The sequence below is a fragment of the Carassius auratus genome, chromosome 22 (genome assembly GCF_003368295.1).
Source record: "Carassius auratus strain Wakin chromosome 22, ASM336829v1, whole genome shotgun sequence".
In the NCBI taxonomy this organism is placed as follows: domain Eukaryota; kingdom Metazoa; phylum Chordata; class Actinopteri; order Cypriniformes; family Cyprinidae; genus Carassius; species Carassius auratus.
In genome coordinates this window covers 30,754,716-30,779,226 of record NC_039264.1, presented here as the reverse complement: position 1 = coordinate 30,779,226, position 24,511 = coordinate 30,754,716, and the positions used below count along the sequence as shown (strand labels likewise).

General features: G+C 38.6%; 2 protein-coding genes across 2 annotated transcripts; one reads left to right on the top strand and one right to left on the bottom strand.

The window, feature by feature from the left end:
• The first annotated feature begins 432 nt into the window (after positions 1–432).
• lamb3 (laminin subunit beta 3) lies at positions 433–12,366 on the top strand. The gene is made up of 22 exons (XM_026198688.1): positions 433–596; positions 1,718–1,872; positions 2,538–2,652; positions 3,648–3,721; positions 3,795–3,986; positions 5,155–5,218; positions 5,297–5,466; positions 5,556–5,676; positions 6,568–6,756; positions 6,828–6,983; positions 7,084–7,277; positions 7,363–7,459; positions 7,563–7,935; positions 8,987–9,147; positions 9,224–9,435; positions 9,515–9,718; positions 10,170–10,314; positions 10,433–10,640; positions 11,339–11,480; positions 11,562–11,738; positions 11,921–12,074; positions 12,158–12,366. The coding sequence occupies exons 1-22, from the start codon at positions 566–568 to the stop codon at positions 12,295–12,297; spliced, it is 3,474 nt and encodes a 1,157-aa protein (XP_026054473.1). The 5' UTR covers positions 433–565; the 3' UTR covers positions 12,298–12,366.
• A 790-nt stretch (positions 12,367–13,156) lies between these two features.
• Positions 13,157–21,420, bottom strand: camk1ga (calcium/calmodulin-dependent protein kinase IGa). The gene is made up of 12 exons (XM_026198696.1): positions 21,286–21,420; positions 19,559–19,684; positions 17,434–17,508; positions 17,212–17,350; positions 17,012–17,135; positions 16,861–16,936; positions 16,672–16,784; positions 16,090–16,168; positions 15,662–15,749; positions 15,276–15,583; positions 13,626–13,729; positions 13,157–13,543 (listed from the first exon to the last, which is right to left on the bottom strand). The coding sequence occupies exons 1-11, from the start codon at positions 21,369–21,371 to the stop codon at positions 13,657–13,659; spliced, it is 1,287 nt and encodes a 428-aa protein (XP_026054481.1). The 5' UTR covers positions 21,372–21,420; the 3' UTR covers positions 13,157–13,543; positions 13,626–13,656.
• Between the last annotated feature and the right edge of the window lie 3,091 nt (positions 21,421–24,511).

Below are 24,511 nucleotides of genomic sequence, written 5' to 3'. Positions count from 1 at the left end.
CCCCTGGTTGCCGTGGTGATCCGTCAGCAGTGTTCAGGTGTGGCACCTTCGTCTGTGTGTGTGTGTGTGTGTGTGTGTGTGTGATGAGTCACTGTCTAACCTCAGACGGGACACACCTCACACACACACACACACTGAAATCAGTGCCTGCAGGCCAAGAGTTTTATCACACACACACACACACACACACAATCTCTAGCACAGGACGTGAAGACAGTGTTCATCTGTCTCATATATCATCATCATCATCATGAATCAGAATCACATTCCATCCCCGTTACTTTGAGGATGTGAGTGTGTGTGTGTGTGTGTGTGTGTGTGTGCACGTGTTGATTCATGTCAGAAGGGTGTGACGCTGTGAGGGAAGGCGTCGTGCACACACACACACACACACACAGGTGAGCAGCTCCTGTAATAAAAGCCGAACAAAGAGCACACACAGCATCTGAACACTTCACACTTCACACACAGAAGGACAGCGATCACACACACTTTGCTCTGATTATCTCTGGTTCACTTGTGTCTGCAGGAAAGCTTTTGGTTTAGATCCACACACACTGTCTGGATGAAGACCTGGATCTTCCTCTCACTCGCAGGTCTGTTCTTCATCACATTCACTCAACACAGACCATTATCACAGCTCACTTCTTCTGAATTTGATTTGATATACGAGTTTTCTGCTTTTGTGTTCATTTTAGTTTCTACTTTAATTTGAGCAATCTTGCAGTTTTTCGTCACTTTTAAATGCTTCCAAAAAATTTGTATTTTATTTCAGTTTTAGTTATTTTAGTACTTCAGCTTGAACTAAATGAAAACGTTCCCTTGGAAACTAGATTTTTGTACTTTACTTTAATTAGCTTTTATATATATATCGATTTTAACTATAATACCATTTATACATTGATATGCACATGATGTTTGTAAAGTATATATCTAAAAAACATTATCATCAAAACATTTGAACTTTCTTAGCCTTGATATATAACGTCTAAAAGCATTTCTAAAAAAGTATGAATATCTATACGTGTGTTAATGAATGTTTATGTGTTAACAATAAGTCATAAATGTCAATTTTTAGAAATTGGGATATATACATCGTCTGAAAGCTGAATAAATGATCTCTCCACTGATGTGTGGTTTGTTAGGAGGACAATATTTGTCTGAGATACAACTATTATAAATCTGGAATCTGAGGGAGCACAAAAATCTAAATATTGAGAAAATCATCTTTAAAGTTGTTCAGATGAATTTCTTAAGACATGCATATTACTAATCAAACATTAAGTATTTATATATTTACAGTAGGAGATTTACTAAATATCTTCACGGAACGTGATCTTTACTTAATATCCTAGTTTTTTTTTTTTACATAACAGAAAAATCGATTATTTTGACTCATACAATGTTTTTTTTTTTTTTTGTCTATTGCTACAAATACACCCCCGAGATTTAAGTCTGCTTTTGTGCTGCTGAGACACATATGTGTTTATTAATAATAATATACTTGTATGTACCATAGTAAAACAATGGTTTTGGTCTCGTATCGTATCAATATGGTTTTTGATCATGCAGTGTATTGTCGAATCTAAAGCTCCTCCTGTGGTGCAGTGTTGTTCTGTTCTGTGATGGTGATGTGTTGTGTTGTGTCCAGCTCTGTCTGCGGTGTGTTGTGATGTGATGGTGATGTGATATGTGTGTTGTGTTGTGTTGTGTCCAGCTCTGTCTGCGCTGTGTCTGGGGCAGCAGGACTGCAGGCGCGGGGCGTGTTACCCTGCGATGGGTGATCTTCTCCTGGGTCGGGAGCAGAGCCTGCGCTCCTCCTCCACCTGTGGTCTGATGGGGTCTGAGGTGGTGTGTACTCCACACGGACAGGTGAGACTCGTCTAGACCTGAGAAACACACACAGCTTCAGATACGAGCCTGTCTGGGTGTGGTTCTGCACGCAAGCTAACGAGTGAGCACAAAACCAGGATCAAACATGCACTCAGCCATTATATATATCTATGAAACAAACACGACACTATTGTGGAACCTCCTATATGGGTCCAAATGTATCTAGCTTTATTTTATTTATTCAGAAGGTGTATAAAACTCGTCCAGGGTCACAAATATAAAGTATTGTTTGGCGCTAGAAAGGGTTTCTTTATTGTTAAGTGCCAAGAACCACACCCAGAAGAACATGTTGAGATGAAATCTCTGAGTCTCTGACTCTTCTCCTGAAACACACTCAGAGCAGTCAATGATCAGATCTGATCGAATCTGACAACACTGGAACATTTCTTTCATTCACACTCATTTCTGCCTTGTTAGGTTTCCTGGCAGACGTCTCTAAAGGCATGTTTATTCAGGTTTATCACTGATGGTTTTCTTTAGGTTTGAAATTACACTTTCACACTGACATGATCATCAAACCCAGATTCTGCAGGGCCAAGAGATTCTCTTTTCTGTACATTAACTACTGTAATAAAAGCACATCTGGTTAAACTGGTGATGGGTTGAGCTGGGTAAATGTCTAAATCACTCTCTCCATGTCCCAGTGGAAGATGAAGTGCTGTCCGTGCGACTCTCGTAACCCGGCGGCGTATAATGCGCACAGGATCCAGAACGTGATCTCCAGCGCCGGACCCAACCGATGGTGGCAGTCTAAGAAAGGTGAGGCTTTAAAACAAACAAACCAGTAGTAGTTCTGACAGTGTCGTGTAAACATGGATGAATAAGGCACGAAAAATGGAGGAACAGACAAAACGATTCAATTTAGTGAATCGTTTACTCTGGATCCGCTCCTGGTGATTCAAACGCATGAATCAGTTAAACAGCTGAAATGATTCACTGTTTTGAAGTGGTCAAATTTTGTTCAGATCAGGATTTCAGAGCGCGTATTGCGAATCATTAGATTTAAATGGGAAGCGGGTTTGTGAATCTATTTCGTAAATCATTTTTCAGATCGGAAGTCCGGACAAAAAATCGCGAATCAGAAATAATTTTATTTAGATCGGAACTTCGCAACGGATTCGCAAATCTTTTTGATTCAGATCAGAAATACTGTAAGTTGGTGAATCTTTTCATTCAGATCAGGACTCTAGTTCACAATATAATTAGTATTTAGATTGGAACTTTTGAAGGTTCGCAAATCATTTTAATTCAGATCGAAACTAATCAGTTTTGGTTCAGATCGGGACTAGTTTGCGATCAAATCACTTGATTTAGATCACACCTCCAGAGTAGGTTCGTGTATTTGATTCAGAACCGAAGCAGTTTTGTGAATCTTTAGATTCTAAACGGGACTATAATACTTCGCGAATCATTATAAACTCTAGTGTATATCGCAAATCATTTTATTAGGATCGGAACCTCGGAACTAATTTTGTTCAGAACTAAGCGTGTTCGTGAATGTTTTGATTCAGATTGGGACTCTAAAACGTCAAGTTTGTAAATTTTCTAGATCGGTGCTTTGAAGTAGGTTTGCGAATCTTTTGATTCAGATCACGGTACAAAAATATATTGTTTAGAACATATTCAGTGCACACTTTAAATGAACTTACATTAATTTAAACTTTCATTAAATACTTTACATTTATTCATATAAAAGTAAATATCATGTAAACCATTAAGGATTATGCGAGTGATTGTGTGTGTGTTTCTTCCAGATGTTAGTGCCGTGACGCTGCAGCTGGATTTAGATGGAATGTATCAGCTGGAGACCGTCTTACTCTCATTTAAGGTATCTGATATCTGTCCTGCTGTCTTTAATTTACCAAGCACTGTTTTCTAACGTCTCCTCTGTCGTCCTGTAGGGCCCAAGGCCTGATGCGCTGATCATCGAGAGGACGAAGGATTTCGGTCGCACTTGGCATCCCGTCCTGTACATGGCCACCAACTGCCCATCCACCTTTCCTCAGGTGAGCACTTCGTTCCCTCGCACCTTCGAAGAAACCTACTGCTACACGCTGCCATCCACCGCCGACGACCCCTACAGGGACCAGAAGGTAAGACAGTCCGCCTTTCACTTACGCTTTATAAAAGTTTTATAAATGTTAAGGCAAAATGTTCTTAAAGTAAATTACGTTCTTACAACTGCATTAATATTTGATATACGTTATCATAACGTTAAGAGAAAATGTTATTAGAAAACATTCAAAAAAAGAATGTCGTTACAATGGTATTTGAACTTAACGTTAACGTTAAGAAAATGTTCATATTTTTTTATATATGTTATTTATAGAGGATGAATGCTCTCATGACATTTTGTGAAAGCGTTCTTGTAACATTAAAAATTTACATCCAACTAACACATTTTGGTTGAAAAATAACGGTAGTAGAACATTGTAAAAAAAAATTCAGATTATTACAAGAAAACTAGACATTTTAACGCTCTTATAATATTAAAATATATGTTCAAATAACACTATATTATGTGTGAAAATAAAGTTAGTAGAAAAGGTTTTGTAACCTTTAAATTATGTATTATCCCAAAAGGAAAACTGATTTTGAACTTTGACAAAAATATATTTTTTTTTAATAACGTTATATTGTGGGTGGAAATAAAGTTAAAAAAAGAATGTTGAAGGAAACATTTTAGGAACATTCGAATAAGGTTTAAACATGACAAAAACGTTCTTGGAATATTAAAAAATAAACATTCAAATAAGGTTATATTATGAGTAAAAACATAATTAGTAGAACATTGTAAAGAAGTTTTTAGGAACCTTCAAATAGCGTTCTAATAATGTCAGGAAAACTGACGTTTTTAATGTTTAAACAAATTAAAAATAAACATTCAAATAAGGTTATGTGTTAAGTAAAAATAAAATTCAATTAATGTTTTTTTAAAAACAACAACGTTATTTTAACCTTTAAATAATGTTCAATTCATGACAAGAAAATGTGACATTTTTTATATATTAAAAATAAACGTTATTTGGTAAAATTAAGTTAGGAGAATGTTATAAGAAACATTTTTTTACGACAACAAATCGTTTTAGAATGTTAAAGACAAAAATTCACATTTTTGGTTAAAAGGAATGTTAGTAGAACATTTGAATAACGTTATAATGATGAAAAGAAAACTAGACATTTTAACGCTTAAGTTTTTAATCACCTAAATGTGTTGCTGGACGATCTTCGCTCACGTTGACGTTTCTTTTCTCTTCTCAGATTAACTTTTATCCTCTGCGTCAGTTCGCAGACATCAATCTGCCGAACGAACACAAAATCGAAGGTGAGTTATTTGGACTTTCTCAGATGACCATAGCATTAGTGAAGCGTGCGGGTGATTGACGGCTGCTCTGTCCCTCAGTGGCGTCTGGGTTCACGGGTCTGCGGGTCAATCTGACCCAGCTGGGGTCAGTTCCCAGCATGCCCGGACGCAGGCTGAGCCAGTATTACGCCCTGAGAGAGATGAGGGTGATCGGATCCTGCTTCTGCCATGGACATGCCAACCAGTGCAACAGCCTGCCCAACACACAGGTAACACACACACACACTCACACTCACACTCACACAAACACACACTTAACCCCACACACATGTCTCATACGTGTGTGTTTGTACTACAGGTGGGCGGCGTGTGTGAGTGTCAGCACAACACGGCTGGAGTAAACTGTGAGCGATGTGATGACCTGCACAATGACCTTCCCTGGAGACCCGCCGAGAACACAAACACACACACCTGCAAACGTACGGCTGCTCACACACACACGATTTAATGGCTATTAACACAATTAATTATAACTTTACTATTACTGGTTATTAATTATATTATTATTAATTATACCTATACTTTTATTAGCTATCTAATACGGTCTACTATGTGTACGGCATGTAACACTTCAGAGGTCAGCATACTGCCTGAACCCATTGCTAGGAATAAATGCCACAACAATAAATATTTTAGTGTTTTAAAATTTTTGTGCAATTTTTTAATTTCAATTTATATATATAATTACATTTTAATATTATTTTGGATTAGCAAAGAAAAAATAAGAAATTTTTTAATTTTACATTAAATTTATAAAAAAAAGAATAAATGGATATTGTTTATAATTCAATTGTTAGGATTCCTAACACTAAACTAATGTTTTACTGGATTGGCAGTAAATAAGTATAAAAAGATATAATTTAATATTAAAATAATCAATCAAAATAATAAAAAATTTATTAATTAAAAACTACTTAAGTATATACATATATATATATATATATATATATATATATATATATATATATATATATATATATATATATATATATATATGAATATAAAATGAATTAATACACATATCTATTAAATAAACTATGAAAAAAATCAAATCAAATGGCACATAAATGTTTCGCAAAAAGTGAGTGATTATTAAATTAAATTAATACATTGTGCATTTGATTGGCATTAAATTAATATCACATTTTATTCACAACTATACTATAAAAAATACATATTTATTAAAATTAAATTATTAAATCTAAAATAGGTGAATTGAGTTACATTAATAAATCTTCAGTACATAAATATGAAATTAAATCAACAAACATGAACTGTTATTCCTCATTGTATGTGTGCGCCCCCTGCAGGCTGTGAGTGTAATAATCACGCGGATCGCTGTCACTTTGACGCGGAGCGCTACGAGGCGACGGGCCGCAGGAGCGGAGGAGTGTGTGACAACTGCAATCATCACACCACCGGACCCAACTGTGAGCGCTGCGCTAACAACTACTACAGGAACCCTCTGAGCGACATCAGGAGCCCCGACGCCTGCCTGCGTGAGTGACACACACACACACACACACACACACACACGTGAGGATGATGCTGATGAAGGTGTCTCCCGCAGGCTGTCTGTGTAACGCGGCCGGCTCTGTGAACAGCGGTCAGTGTGACGCTCAAACAGGAGAGTGTGCGTGTAAAGCTAACGTCGAAGGCGATCGCTGTGACCGGTGCAAAGCTGGACACTACAACCTCAACGCCAACAACCCTCTGGGCTGCTCCAGTGAGTCACTCAAACATATTACATGCCGATAATAAATACCAGTTAACTCGCTGAAGTAAAAGATTAATGTATTCAAGAAATGTTTTTCATGTGTGTGTAGAGTGCTCCTGTAGTCCAGACGGCTCTGTCAGCGGTGTGTGTGATCAGCTGACGGGTCAGTGCAAGTGTCGCCCCCATGTGGAGGGTTTGTCATGTGACCGCTGTGCTGCGGGTTACTGGAACCCATCGTCGCCCAGCGGCTGCCAGCCGTGTAACTGTGACCCCATCAACGCCCGCAGCGCCTCCTGTGACCAGGTACATGCCATCACACACATGATCACATGACCACACACACATCACATGATCTCGTGATGCTGATGATGTGTTTCCTGTGGTTCAGCGCACGGGTCAGTGTCTGTGTCGCCCGGGCATCGCGGGCCGGACCTGCAGCGGTTGCCCTGAAAACACGTACGGAGATCCTCTGATTGGCTGCAGACGTGAGTGTTTCCTGTCCGCACGAGCAAACTAAATAAATACTCTAAAATTAATCATTAAAGGATTTTACGGGACGCTGATTGGTTTCCTGTTCTTTCCTTTCAGCGTGTGAGTGCAACCCGTCAGGAACGGAGTCGGGCGGCTGTGACAAACGCACAGGCGCGTGTCTCTGTAAACCGGGTGTAACTGGCGCCCGCTGCGACTCCTGCAGCCCTGGCCACTGCGCCAGTTTCCCAGAATGCCCAGCGTGTCCGTCCTGCTTCTTCAGCATGAACGGGCGTCTGCAGCAGCTCACAGTGACGCTGGAGCGACTCTCGAACCAGCTGATCTCGTCCGGCGGCAGACCCGTCTCCAGCGACGCCACCCGCAGGATCCAGACGCTGATGGACACCCTGAGACACCTGCAGGACACCGTGAGCGTCCCGCCGCAGTCCAGCCGCGCACTGAACGACGCCCTGCAGAGACTCAACCAGATCAGGTACAGCATCAACACCAGACCGACTCGCTGCTCACTGACCCTCTGTCAGACTCATGAGAACTACACAGATCGGCACTGGCAATAATAATAAAAATATAATTAAAATAAGTAAACATTACATCAATCAAATGCCAAATTATATGTAAGTATTATAAGTAATTATAATAAGTAATTATGAGATAAAGTCTCAGTTAAGAGTTATATAAATTCCAAAATTCTGAAAAAGTCAACATTTTGAGAAATAAAACTGCAGTTGGCAAACAAAAAGCAGATTATCGGTGCCGATATTAAGCATTTTTGTGTTTATCGGGATTGGTAATTTTCAAAACCGATTTGCCGATAAAGTAATTGAAATGTTTTTATAGATTTGTTTTTGTTCTGCCAAGCCCTTGATATACTTAATTTTGACATTAGTTTTAATTTTTATATATATATATATATATCGGTTTAAAGTCCTCTTGATCTGTAATAATCAGCATTATCATCGGCCCTGAAAACTGCATATCGGTCGACCCCTAAATAATAGATTAACAGATCATGACAAATAATAAACATTAAATCGCAATAACTTAATATTAAATAATTAACTATGAATATTACATAATATTATAAATAGGTACATTTTAAATGAATACAAATAGAGTAATGCAAACTAAAACAAGAAACAAATATAACAGCCAAACTTAAACAGATCATTTAAATTAATAATTTTACTAAGTATGAGTAAGTATGAATGATAAATAAATAAAAAAAATCACACCTGAGAAATATAAAGGTGAAATTATGAGAAACAGAAATTGTCAAAATTACGAAAATAATAATAATTGTAAGTAATAATAATACTTAACTAATAAAACATGACATTATCAAGCTAAATAAAACTATTTATTAAACATTAACATTACTGAATTTTTTTAATAAACCTAAAAATTATATAAAAGTAACAATTGTGAAGTTCGAAGATGCAGTTTGCAGTGAAAAATAGGAGTAATAAAAAAATTCTAAATGCAGAGAATTTGAGATATAAATGTTTGTTTAAACTCTCCTACAGGTCTCAGCTGAAGGGTTTGACTGAGGATCTGCCATCGCAGCCGAGGGACGGTGATATTGATCGCAGTCTGAACGAACTGCAGACGCTTCTGTCGTCTCTGCGTCTGGAATATTTCACCAAGAGAGATGCTTTCACTAATGGCGCCGGATCCAACAATGCCAGTGCGTGTGCAGCGCTCATCTTTATTAGTGTCAGATTCCTCAGTATGACCTCTAATGAAAAACCTCTAATTCTCAGGCACCTTCTACGCCATCCAGAAGTCGTTCGAAAAGTCAACGGACGCCGTCAAACGAGCCAACGCTACTAAAGACACACTGAAGAAGTCAGAGGGCCTGAGAGAAAACGCCTTGAGGGACCTGAGAGACGTGCAGCCCGGAAACACTAAAGACCTGGAGAAACTCAAGAAGGATATGGCAACCCGGCCGAATCTGACGCCCACCGCAAACAAGGTGAGATAGATTGCACGTGATTGGCTGAGCAGAAGTGTTGGTTTCCCACCAGATTAGTTATTAATGTTGTGTTTGTTAGGTGTGTGGTGGTGACCGCGTGGATTCCTGCACTCCGGAGCGCTGCACTGGAGATCTGTGTCCTCCTGACGGAGCGCCCCCTTGTGGAGCGGAGGAGACCTGCACAGGAGCGCTGCCCAATGCCAACAAAGCCTTCCAGGACGCAGACGAGGTGAAGGCCAAACTACAGGATCTGAACAACAAGATCACACAAGCAGCCGCACAGGTATGAAAACACACATTCACAATAATTACATTAAAAATAAGAAAATTATAATAATATATAGAAGCAAAATTAATTATATTAAAAGTCAAAGTTATGAGAAATCAAAAAGTAATAAATAATAATGAATCAAATGTGACATAAATAACTAGAAAACGTTTTTTCAAAGGCAAGAATTGAGAAATAAAATAGCAATTTGGAAATGTAAAGAAATTATAATATATTATATATTTAAATTAAATATATTATATCAATATAACAATATTTTAAATATAATTTAGAATATAATCATATTTATAATAATTTTAAAAAGCACAATTATGAAAAGGTCACAGTTATGGAAAATAAAATTGAAATATAAAGATGGTACGACCACACACAACGAACTAGTAAGACCTAATAGACTTGTCCATTTATATTTTACAATGACTTTAACACACTTTCTGAAACACAGATACAGGAAGCTGATGATTCGGCCAGGAGGGTGAGACTGTCCACAGATGAGCTGGCCAATCAGATCAAGCAGGTGCAAGCCGACGTGGATGAAGACCTGAAGGACACCAAAGACTTCATAAACAATCTCAAGGACTTCCTGTCAGGTGGGTTTTTACTTTACTTTGCCATACTGCACACTGCCATGTAGTATGAATGTTTTAGTCTCTTTGAAGTGGTCCAGCAGTCGTTCACACTGGAGTCGGCTGTTGTTTTGTGTCTCAGAGCCTCATTCAGACCCAGATGAGGTGCAGCGGGTGTGCGAGGCCATTCTGGAAGCTCAGGTCCCTTTGAGCATGGTGAAGCTGAAGCAGAAGCTGAGGGAGCTGCAGGATCTGGCGTCTTCACTGCCAGACAGCAGCAAAGTCCTGGAGAACAGCAGAGAGCAGCTGGAGAACGCCAGACAGCTGCTGGAGGAGGCTAACAACACACGGTACACAGCACACGCTAACAACACATGCTAATAACAAGCTAACAACACATGGTACACAGCACAAGCTAACAACACCCTAACAACACATGCTAATGACACGCTAACAACACACGGTACACATCACGTTAACAACACATGCTAACGACACAGTAACAGCACACAGTACACAACCCAAAATAACATCACATGCTAATGACACACTAAGAGCACACAGTACACAACCCACGCTAACAAAACATGCTATTGACATGCTAACAACACATGGTACACATCACATGCTAACAACACATGCTAATGACACGCTACAACACAGTACACAACTCATGCTAACAATGCGTTATACAGCACATGCTAATAACACAAGGTACACAATATGCTAACAACATACCAACAACACATGCTAATGACACGCTAACAACACACAGTACACAACACACACTAATGACACGTGCTAACAATAAATGCTAACTACACGGTACCAAACACAAGATAAAATGCAAACAACACATGGTACACATCACATGCCAACAACACTCGCTAACGACACGCGCTATCAACACACGTTACATAAGACATGCTAACAATACATGGTACTCAACACATGCTAAGGACACATGGTACACAGCACACACATTAACAACTCATTATAATATTTTGTCTGGTGTTTTTCTAACGTTCCTGATTGTTGTTGTCTGCAGTGACGCTGCGTTCGGTATCCAGCAGGACGCTGAGAGCATCCTGAAGATGATGGAAGACAACGAGGACATTTTCGATGAGCTGAAAGACAAGATCCTTCGGAGCGTCGACATCGCAAACAACGTCAAGAATGAAGTCAAACAGGTAAGTCTGAGATCTGCGCGAAAACTAACCGAAACAATGTCCAGATTCAGGCTAACGTGACCGATGGCCTTTGTGTCTCAGATAGAGGACACGCTGCTGCCCGCCGAGCAGGGGATTGTGGGAGTCACAGGGCTGCTGGATGAGATGCGCCCCCTGCTGGACGACCTGAAGAAAGACGCGACGATGGGAATGACGCATGCGAACGAAGCTCAGAATCAGGCCGATTCAGCTCAGGAAGAAGCCGAACAAGCGGCAGAGGTGCGGAAACACACACAACACTCATGTTATAGTTAGAGCTGTTGATTTAACATGATCATTTGGTGTGATTTTGTCTTTGGAGAATATACTGTGTTTAAATTAACAATATTTAGTAACTTTCTTGTTATTAATTAGAATAACGTTGAATCACTTGACAGTGAGTAACCCCTCATGTGTTTCAGGAGCTGGAAGCACTGAAGGAGGAGTTTGAGCGATTGAAGCGTGCGGCGGCGGAGAACATTGATGCGGGTGAAGACTCCGCCCGCTTACAGGAGCTGCAGGAGGAGGCGGAGTCTGTGATGACGGACACCAATGACATCATGCAGGCTCTGAAAGGTACCGCCCACTACACACACATCCCATCATGCTCGGCGCACACATCCCCATGCTAACCGGTGCTGTTGCGGTTGTGTTCTCAGATAAGGAGGCTTCTGTTCGTCGGGGAGCGGCGGAGCTGCAGCAGAACGCAGCGCGACTGACCGGTCTGGACGATCAGGTGAAGAAACTCAGAGACGACATCCGCTTTAAAGCCACCAGTCTGAGCATATGCCAGGGCTGAGGAGCACAACACACACCAGACAACACTACTAATCAAGCAACTAATAAAGTTTCTGAATGATTGAATGAAGATTCTTGTGAGTGTGTGTTCGTATTTACAGTGGAATACTAGCATACTACACAGTGTGCACTGTAGACTGCTTACTAAATGAAGCATGCAGTGTACATCAGGGATGTTATCAATAACTAAAACTGATTTAAAAAAAAGGGTTTCATTAATCAAAATTATTAGAGTAAAAAGAATTTTAAAAAATGTAAAAATAACAGTTACCAACAAACCAAAAGTTACAATGAAAACTGAAAAATATATTTAAAAAAAAGAAGCTTTTTTAGATTTTAACCTAAAAAAGTTTAATGTATAAAGTAAAAAAAAAAAAAAAAAAAAAAAAAATTGTTTTTGAAGCATTTTAAAAATACATCGTATAAAATACACATATTTTCTGGTCATTAAAAGCAATACGTTGCAATATAATTTAAAACTGCAATATGAATTAGTTTTTTTTTCCATTAATTCATTTTAAAACATGCTACATGCAGATTCAGTGAACATTTTTGAGTGGTGATGCAAAATTAATCACTGAAACAGGGTTATGAATTGAATCGATTCATTGAATCAGTAAGATCAGTTCACTAAGTGTATACAATGAAGCTGAATAGAAAATAAAAACTTCATCTAAGATTTGAATCTACATTTGTGTAAATATTACCAGAGTTATGCACTTTTATACAAGTTTAATAGGTATTTTGTGCACAAAAATGTATATCATATGATTAGTATACAAGCATGCATTTCCAAACAAAGCCAACTTTTGAAGGTAAAATGACATTAAAACACATGAATTTTGAAGGATATAAAGTTAGAACATAAATTATTTTATTTTATGCTTTTTAATACAGACATGCAGCAGTGTGTTTATGGATTAAAACAGGGCAAGTAATAAGCCCCTAAATAACAGATACAATCATCTTATATGCATATATAAAACATATACAGAGAGATTACAACAGTAAGTATAAGTCTGAAATAAGAAAATAAGATTTAAACAGTTCTTATATTAAAAAGACTCAAACTTGTGGCCGTTTACAGTAAAACAGTGGCACACGTGATCCGCCCTTCCCATGATGCAACGCCATCGGCCCAAATACGACTATCGTACATGAATATATGAGAGATTGGCACTCGGCTTGCAGCGGATCCCGAACAGTGTGTGAGGAACACACACCTGATCATCCTACGAGCGCAGGATCTGAGAGAGACACAGAAGAAGAGAAGTCACACACCTGTACAGTCACGAGACACTCAAAGCAGCGGGACCAAGCCCTACTCACTTCAGTTGACTGACAGCTGTCAATCAGATGATTACATCACAGAGCAAACCCCGGTCTGCATGGACTGGCCCCGCCCATCTGTGCAACATGTCACTCTTTCCGATCTTAAAAACACACACACACACAAAAAATCATTTTATTTGAACGTTCTGACATATTTACAATTAAATTAATTTACTAAAGTAATTTACCAGTCAAATTTTACTTATAAAAGCATTTGTAAATTAATATTTATATAATATCTATATATGATATATAAATATTTTCTATTAATCTTAAGCAATACATTGCAATATAGTTTAAAACTGGAATTTTAATAATTTAATAGTTATTGTTGTATTAAACGATAAGCAGTAAAAACACAAAATATTGCCATGAGGAGACTTCAGTGAATGTTTTTAAATGATGATGCAAACTAATCACTCACTGAATCAGTCATGAATCAACTCGCTGAGTCAAGTGAGTCGAATAGTAGATCAAGTGAATCGATGCAAACCAATCACTTACTGAATCAATCATGAATCAATTTGCTGAGTCAAGTGAGTCGAATAGTAGATCAAGTGAATCGATGCAAACTAATCACTCACTGAATCAATCATGCCTCGGCTCGCTGAGTCAAGTGAGTTGAATAGTAGATCAAGAGAATCGATGCAAACTAATCACTCACTGAATCAATCATGTATCGATTTGCTGAGTTAAGTGAGTAAACAAATCACTTACTGAAACAATCATGATTTGACTTGCTGAGTCAAGTGAGTCGAATAACAGATCAAGTGAATCGATGCAAACTAATCACTCACTGAATCAATCATGAATCGACTCGCTGAGTCAAGTGAGTCGAATAGTAGATCAAGTGAATCGATGCAAACTAATCACTCACTCAATCAGGCATGAATCGACTCGCTGAGTCAAGTGAGTCGAATAGTAGATCAAGTGAATCGATGCAAACTAATCACTCACTGAATCAATCATGAATCGACTCGCTGAGTCAAGTGAGTCGAATAGTAGATCAAGTGAATCGATGCAAACTAATCACTTACTGAATCAATCATGATTTGACTTGCTGAGTCAATTGAGTCGAATAACAGATCAAATGAATCGATGCAAACTAATCACTCACTGAATCAATCATGAATAGATTCGCTGAGTCAAATGAGTCGAATAGTAGATCAAGTGAATCGATGCAAACTAATCACTCACTGAATCAATCATGAATCGACTCGCTGAGTCAAGTGAGTCGAATAGTAGATCAAGTGAATCGATGCAAACTAATCACTCACTTAATCAGGCATGAATCGACTCGCTGAGTCAAGTGAGTCGAATAGTAGATCAAGTGAATCGATGCAAACTAATCACTCACTGAATCAATCATGAATCGACTCGCTGAGTCAAGTAAGTCAAATAGTAGATCAAGTGGTTAGCTCGACTGAATCGATTCACCAAATCTGTAGGATCTGTTCACTAAATCAATTAAATTTGTTGAAGCCATTAAACCAGTCACTGAATCAAATGTATGAATCGATTAATCAAGAGTTATGAATTGATTGATTAAAATCGACAGCTGAATGAATCTTTCACAAAGGAAATGGTTAAAATGTAAAAATATTGATAGTCTGATGTAATGAAAAATCAAAAAAGGCAGGTCTGTACCTGTTGGCGGCGCAGGGCAGGTCGGACTCGGAGGGAAACGCGTGTTGCCCCGTCTCACAGATGACCAGCGTGTGCATCGGCTCGCTGCTGCAGGCCTTGAGCTGGCACCGCCCCCTGCTGACATCAGCTTGAGGCGACACGGTCATGTGACTGCACGAGGGGTTCCCATTGGTGTCCAGCTCGCTGGGGGGTGGGCCTGGAGACGATACGTCCAGCACTGGGATGAGTGGGGCCAGGGCCGGAGGGTCAGCGTGGGCCAGCTGGAGTCGCCTCATGTGACTGACCACCACCGCCACGTTAATGACCCGCTGAAACACATGCATCATCATACACACATCCGTAATCACTAATAATGAGCCGAATATATGACCTGCTCTCTCGCTCACCTTCCACTTAGATTTGGCAAAGTTCTTCTGCATCTGCTCACAGACCGACTGAAGGATGTTGTCACTGAGTGCCGTGTCTCCACTGATCCTGAACAGACATTTATTCATCAACCGGCATTCACAAACCACAAGAATTACCTTGTACCAAGTTTATTCATTAATCAGTATACTACTAGTACATATTATATTGCACATTATTATTATATAATACACATGTTTTATGCATTAGTTTATTCATTCAAGTATGTTTATTCACCATGCCTTGTTTTTCATGAATCAATACTTATTTATGAATGAATATTATTTTATGCATTTAGATGCAACTTATACTTATATTTTTCTTGCATAGTCCAATCATTTTATTCATGAATAAATGTCTTTATTCAAGTTTATTCATGACTGAATGTAAAACAGCACTGATTTCTCACCACAGATGACCGAGCGCTTGTTCGGTGGTGAAGCGTTTGTTAGGGTTTTTCTCCATCATGTGCCTGATGAAGTCCTTTGCTGCAGAAATCAAAAGGAAAGAGAATTTATTCTCAATTATTCACAAAGGAAAAATTATCTACACCTGAATAATCTCTACAGGAGTAGATGTTGTAGTACACCTGATGGCCTCCAGGTGGCAGTAATCTGAAACAGTCATAAATCAGCTTGCTGAGTCAAGTGAGTCGAATAGTGAATCAGGTGATCGATTCAACGAATCAATAGGACCAGTTCACTAAATCAACTCATTTGATTTGATGAATCAATTCACTGAATCAAACCTATGTAACGATTCTTTGGTATCAGTTATGGTTTGGTTTACTAAAATAAACAGCCAAATGAGTTGAACTGATCTGAACTGACAAAGGAAACTAGAGTTAAATCAAAATTATTCACATAGAGAAAAAATATCTATTCCTGAATATTCGCTATAGAAGTTGGTATTGTAGTACACCTGATGACCTCCAGGTGGCAGTCAAGTCTGTTTATGAGGCTTCAGCATCTGTAAAGTGTCTGTGACGCACCTGACTCAGAGATTTCGTCCCAGTACGGAGAGTGGAAGGCGTATTCTGCCTTCATGATTTTGGCGAACAGGCGCGTTTCGTTCTCCTCATAAAACGGCGGGTAGCCGCTCAACCTAAACGAACACATAAGAGATTGAAGGAAAAACCCAACTGGATGTCTCAGAAGAGTCTACGTGAGCCCAGACTCACAAGATGTAGGTTATGACGCCGATAGACCAGCAGTCCACAGCTTTACTGTACGGTTTCTGAGCCAGAACCTCCGGAGCTGAGGAGAAACAACACATTATAAGCAACCTACCAGAAGTTTAACTGAAATATGACTGTGTAAAAACTCCCGCACCAACATATCCTGGTGTTCCACAGGCTGTGGACATCACGCCGTGGTCGGCCATCTTGGACAGGCCGAAGTCACTGATCATGATCTTGGCGTTCTCGTCTGGACTGTAGTACAGCAGGTTCTCAGGCTACAGACGGATAAAACCACGGACGTTAATGACGTCTCGTTAAAAACTCAAGTGTTTGGAGGTGGTCTCCTCTCACCTTCAGGTCTCTGTGGACGATGCTGTTCTGATGCAGGTAGGAAACGGCCTCCAGGACCTGTTTGATCACACAGCTGGCGTCTTTCTCCGTGTAAACACCTCGATCCAGAATACGGTCGAAGAGCTCTCCACCCGACACCCTTCAGACAAAAACACGTTAAAACAATGTTAAAAAGCAGTGTGGGATTGTGTGTGTGTGTGTTAGGCATTATTAAACACGTACAGCTCCATGACCAGGTAATAGTGCGTCCTCGTTTCATAGAAATCTTCCAGTCCCACCACATTATCATGCTTTATCCTGAAACACAGAGAGAGAGACTTAGAAGAATCCAGAAGGTGGTGTTTGGTGCTGGTCTGTTGTGTTTTGTCAGTTGTTTTAGGGGTTGTGGTCTGTGGTGTACATTGTGAAGTCAAAGGTGTTTGTTCTAATGGTCTAGATTTTATGGTCTGTAGATTTTATGGTCTGTAGATTTTATGGTCTGTAGATTTTATGGTCTAGATTTTATGGTCTGTAGATTTTATGTTCTGCAGATTTTATGTTCTGCAGATTTTATGGTCTGTAGATTTTATGGTCTGCAGATTTTATGGTCTGTAGATTTTATGGTCTGTAGATTTTATGGTCTGCAGATTTTATGGTCTGTAGATTTTATGGTCTGTAGATTTTATGGTCTGTAGATTTTATGGTCTGTATATTTTATGGTCTAAATTTTATGGTCTGTAGATTTTATGGTCTAGATTTTATGGTCTGTAGATTTTATGGTCTAGATTTTATGATATGTAGATTTTATGGTCTCTAGATTTTATGGTCTGTTGATTTTATGGTCTCTAGATTTTATGGTCTGTTGATTTTATGGTCTGTAGATTTTATGGTCTAGATTTTATGGTGTAGATTTTATGGTCTGTAGATTTTATGGTCTAGATTTTATGGTCTGTAGATTTTATGGTCTGCAGAGTTTATGGTCTGTAGATTTTATGGTCTGTAGATTTTATGGTCTGCAGATTTTATGGTCTGCAGATTTTATGGTCTGTAGATTTTATGGTCTGTAGATTTTATGGCCCAGATTTTATGGTCTGTAGATTTTATGGTCTAGATTTTATGGTCTGTAGATTTTATGGTCTAGATTTTATGGTCTGTAGATTTTATGGTCTGTCGATTTTATGGTATAGATTTTATGGTTTAGATTTTATGGTCTAGATTTTATGGTCTAGATTTTATGGTTTAGATTTTATGGTTTAGATTTTATGGTCTGTAGATTTTATGGTCTAGATTTTATGGTCTGTAGATTTTATGGTCTGTAGATTTTATGGTCTAGATTTTATGGTCTGTAGATTTTATGGTCTGTAGATTTTATGGTCTAGATTTTATGGTCTGTAGATTTTATGGTCTAGATTTTATGGTCTGTAGATTTTATGGTCTAGATTTTATGGTCTGTTGATTTTATGGTCTGTAGATTTTATGGTCTGCAGATTTTATGGTCTGTAGATTTTATGGTCTGTCGATTTTATGGTATAGATTTTATGGTTTAGATTTTATGGTCTAGATTTTATGGTCTAGATTTTATGGTTTAGATTTTATGGTTTAGATTTTATGGTCTGTAGATTTTATGGTCTAGATTTTATGGTCTGTAGATTTTATGGTCTGTAGATTTTATGGTCTAGATTTTATGGTCTGTAGATTTTATGGTCTGTAGATTTTATGGTCTAGATTTTATGGTCTGTAGATTTTATGGTCTGTAGATTTTATGGTCTAGATTTTATGGTCTGTAGATTTTATGGTCTAGATTTTATGGTCTGTTGATTTTATGGTCTGTAGATTTTATGGTCTGTTGATTTTATGGTCTGTAGATTTTATGGTCTGCAGATTTTATGGTCTGTACATTTTATGGTCTAGATTTTATGGTCTGTAGATTTTATGGTCTAGATTTTATGGTCTGTAGATTTTATGGTCTGTAGATTTTATGGTCTGTTGATTTTATGGTCTGTAGATTTTATGGTCTGTTGATTTTATGGTCTGTTGATTTTATGGTCTGTAGATTTTATGGTCTGTAGATTTTATGGTCTGTTGATTTTATGGTCTGTAGATTTTATGGTCTGCAGATTTTATGGTCTGTACATTTTATGGTCTAGATTTTATGGTCTGTAGATTTTATGGTCTGTAGATTTTATGGTCTGTTGATTTTATGGTCTGTAGATTTTATGTTCTGTACATTTTATGGTCTAGATTTTATGGTCTGTACATTTTATGGTCTAGATTTTATGGTCTGTAGATTTTATGGTCTGTAGATTTTATGGTCTGTAGTGTGGGTGATACTGGTCTGTGGTGTTTGTGTCTTTCTTTTTCCCCGCACCTCCTCAGCACTTTGATCTCGTTCTCCAGGTTGGAGTGGTGCAGCTGTTTCTTTTTCACACACTTCAGGGCGTACAAGTTCCCCGTCTTTCTCTCTTGCACCAGGTAGACCTCAGAAAATGAGCCCCTGCAGAACCAGTCAAAAGCACATGTTTACCACATACACAACAACACAATCTGTCCTGCAGTATGTGACACTCTTATGTGTTAGAGTCCCAGTGAGCTCTAAGTTCACCGCATGGAGATCAGCTCTAATCCGTCAGCACACGGCCGTGCTGTGTGTGTCCCAGACTTCAACACACCTGGTCTATCCTGAGTCCACCTATCCCATGAATAACCGTCCTAGCAGAGGATTACTGTGCGTTATATAAGAGAGCCAGTGTCCTCCCCATGCTCGACACCTTCTCAAACCATCTGTGTGTGAAAGATAACTTCGTTCCCATTTAACTGATGAGTGGGGGATTATGTGAAGTCAGTCAGACCTTACCAGCTCTTCAAACCTACTGTAATCAACATGAATGACAACAGAATCCAATCATGGCACTCAATTCATCCATCATTTACAGGACACAGTCGCTAAACTTTAGACAGGTAGCAAAGATTGGTCAGATGTAGTTCACTTTCGGAGGTGAATGTGTCCCTGTGGTGTAGTTTGGTAAAGACACGTACATTCACTGCTCAGTAATCCTTTAATTGACTAGTGTCAGGATGTTCTGTGATGTCCGTGTCTCATTCACCCGCGGAGGAAGACTGACCACTGACAAACGCTCAACAAACCACTATATCAACCTACAGATCATACGAAACGTTTCTGACTCTTATGATATCTCATAAAGCGGTATAATGCCTCAGTGATTCACCTCTTAATTCTTCTCTGTTCCTCACAAAGCTCTCTAACACCTTACACTGCCTTCATAATACTCCTTATAACACTTCATCAGTGCTTAGCAAGCTTCGTAAAGGTCACAACACTTTATAACGCTTCACAGCGGTTCAGTATGTCTGATGAAGCTTTCTAACACCTTATAATCGCTCACAAAGCTTCATAACACTTCACGATGCTTCACAACCCTTCATAAAACATCACATGAGCTTATATTGTCTCACAAAGCTTCATAACCCTTTGTAAAGTGTCATAAGAGCTTTCTGTATATTACATATATTTTAAAACACTTTATAATGCTTCATAACAACTCACAATGCTTCATAAAACCATACAATTCCTCATATAGGCTGATGGTAACACATACAGCTCCATAAAGCTTCATTCATTTTCATAAAACTTCACAAAGAGTCATAATAATGTCTATTAAACATCTCATAATGCTTTATAAAGTCATATGCTGTAACACTTCACAATGCCTCAGTACACCTTACAATACTTCACAATAATATAATTACACTTCATAATCCTTCATAAACTGTCATGAGAGATAATAATCCCTCTCACAGCTTCAGAACAATTTAAAGTGCTTTGTAATGTTTCATAACCCTTCACACCAGCTCATAATGTCTCCTGAAGCTTCATAACCCTTCTCAATGCTGAATAACGCTGTGTAATATCAGGTATAGCTGCTAAACTGTTCCTCTCAGGAAGAAGAAGAGGCTTCATTGATGAAAGCTCCCTGCTCTCAGTCAGTAAATCTGTGTCTCAGACTCGGTTAAAGCTGCTGATCCTGTAAGAGTAAAATCACCTGGAGGATTCAGAAGAAACACACTGACACTTACGAGCCCAGCACTTCCTTGAAGTGGAAGATGTCCTTGATGTTGTCCGTGATCTTCTTCCAGCTGCAGTCGATCTGCTTGCGACCCATCGTGACTCCCGTTTCTCTGACTGATTCTGCAGCAGACACACGGTCATCTGTTAACCGTGATGACACTTACATAAACCGTTAATGCTCGCAATCCTGCAGAAGTGTGACTCCACGCTTACATAAACGTGACTCTGAATCTCTGACCTTTGACCTCTCTATGTGGGTCACTGCATTAACTCTCACACTGATATCTGAAGAGAAACCGGCTCAATCACAGACCGCCATTCAACATCTCTCACATTATATGATGATAAAACAAACTCATCTGGATAGAAAAACTATCAATCTTGGTTTAATATGTCACAGTTTACTTTATTTCGCTATCGTCACTTAATATAAATGAACCATAGTGTCCTGCACTAACTAGTAAAAATATTAAAACTTATATCTGCTCTCTGAATTATTTTTGGTTTGACAGTATTATATGTATACATACATTACACTGAAAAATAAATGTAATAGAAACTTTATTGAATAGTTAATTACAAAGAAACGGCAGGCAATTAACATTATATTTTGAAGGAGCAACAGTGTTTTCTTGTCAAATGTAAATGTTTTTATTTTTACAATGTCACTAATTAATTGTTAACAAATGAGACCTTACTGTAAAGTGATACCGATTTCACAATTACTTTCGTTAATAATATTAATAAACATTATTACGTTGTACAGCGTTAAACAGTATAGTGCACGCGCTTTTCATTATATTCAAGACTGAATGACATTTAAGGTCACAATATTGACTTATCAGACAGCGTTTACAGTAGAAAAAATGAGTTTAAACTACATTGAACAACGCAGTGGATAAGATGAAAGCCATGTATTAAAGAGGATGAATATGATGCGTCTTACCTGAAGCGGACGGTAGGAGTGAGAGCCGAGGAGCATCTACCTGCTCTAGAGCGCGCGGGGGGCGGGGCCGGGGCGCGTGACGTCACCCGAGATCGCCTGAGAGCCAATCAGAACGACTCTGCATTACAACTCGATTTAAAATGTATCTTAATATGTGATGCTAAACATGCAAACTTGTACGTTAACGATGGAAAACAAATGCGGGTTCAAATTTGCATCTATTTCTTGCACTGCTTTATATATTATTCTGTTGATTAAAAAAGTGTCATGAACTTCAAATTAAATGAAAACTAGTCTTTTATTGTTTATGTTTGTGGTTTAGAGCATAAGTGCGTGTGTGAATCAGTTCAGTGGGAGTCATCATAATCTAATATAGTTTTGTTTCATGGAATATGTTAGATATGATGGTTATATATGTGGTAAAGAGGCATATATGCACACACACGCACACACACACACACACACACAGAGAGAGAGAGAGAGAGAGAGTTAATGTGAAGCACATGAAGCTGCATGAGCCGTGTGTGTGTGTGTGTGTGTGTGTGAGAGAGAGAGAGAGAGGGGGGGGGTGTTGCGCGCACGCGTGTGTTTGTGTGTGCGCGCGTGTCAGCTGTGTGTGCGTGTGAGCCGTGTGTGTGCATGTCAGCTGTGTGTGTGTGTGTGTGTGTGTGTGCATGTCAGCTGTGTGTGCGTGTGAGCCGTGTGTGTGCATGTCAGCTGTGTGTGTGTGTGTGTGTGTGTGTGCATGTCAGCTGTGTGTGTGTGCGTGTGTGCATGTCAGCTGTGTGTGTGTGTGTGTGTGTGTGTGTGTGTGTGTGTGCGTGTGTCAGCACATGGTCCATCTGTTCAGCAGATCTTCTGTCTCACACTTTATCTTTTCATAATACAGTTATCATCATTATGATAATCTCAATCATCTGCAGTAATATTATATCAGATTATAGTAATAATAATTACATAAGAAATACCTCCTCATTGCTGGAGGAATGATTTATTATTATGTCAGTTGTTACAATAACCTAATATGATGATAACACTAATAAATAAATAAAATACCAAAATTATTTTAGATGAAATTATTTGATCTATTTATCATCTTTCATTAGTCCTACTTCAGTTATTGTAGTAAACAGTTATTTTATAAATAAATAATATTATATTATAATACATGTTTAAGTGTAAATTAAAACATTATTTTGCATTATTTTCTGTTTTTCAATGTTGATTATGAAGTCAGACTTGACAAAAAGAGTTTACTTGTAAATATTTATCTTACAGATAATGATCTGTATAACAAATGAATTACATAATTTAATATAAATGTAATATATTATTATTTAATTATTACCATAATTTCACTGTTTATTTGCATAATTTTCTGTCATGCACACTGAGTTCCTGTGAGTCGGTGTAATCTGGTTAAAATGATCTTCCCAGAACATTCTGAGCTGTGATTGGCTAGGCAGCAGGATGGGGGCGGGTCTAAAGTGTTCTTAAACTCACAGGACGGGAAACAGAGGCGGTAATTTATTCCAAGGAGCCTGTGGAGCACCATTATCAAACATCTGCAAGCACTGATATCATTTCAGCAAAATGAGGATGAAAGTTTAATCTAACACAGATGACTTTCATTAGACTCTATTATTCAATTATATGGACCTGTTTTTCATTCACAAACTGCGTTAACCCACATAATTGAATATTAATATCTCTGTCCAGTGCATTCATTACCAGAACAATCCAAATAAAAGCAGCGTGACACGAGCAACAGCTGCTGAATTGTGAATGATTCGTACTTGAAGCGTCTTCATTGTCTCTCTGAATTTAATTACTGTTAATTAGCATCGCTAATCTGTTACCATAGCTTTGCACCTGTTTGAGGAGAAACAAGCACATTCAGCTGTACCAAACCAGAATATTTAATGCTGATCTGTTTTGTACTGTGTTCAGGACAGACGTGCGCAAACACATTCACAAAGGTAACACTCGCTGTGTCCAAATTCAGGGTCTACATCCTTCGGAGGACGCATTTGAAGGATGTTACGTCACAGCGCCGCGACGAAGGCTGTCCAAATTCGTAGGATCCTTCAAATGCGGCCCACAAATGCGTCCTCCTTTTCCCCGAATTCGAAGGATGGGTGTGATGGATCCTTTCGCGTCCTACCTATCCCATAATTCTTTTCGGCAGGACGAAGCGAGCGGTAGCGGAGTGGGGGAGGAGTATTATTTTCGATGTTTTTTAAAAACTGGCTTTTCAAAAAGATATATTTTCAGTGGTTTTCTAGTTA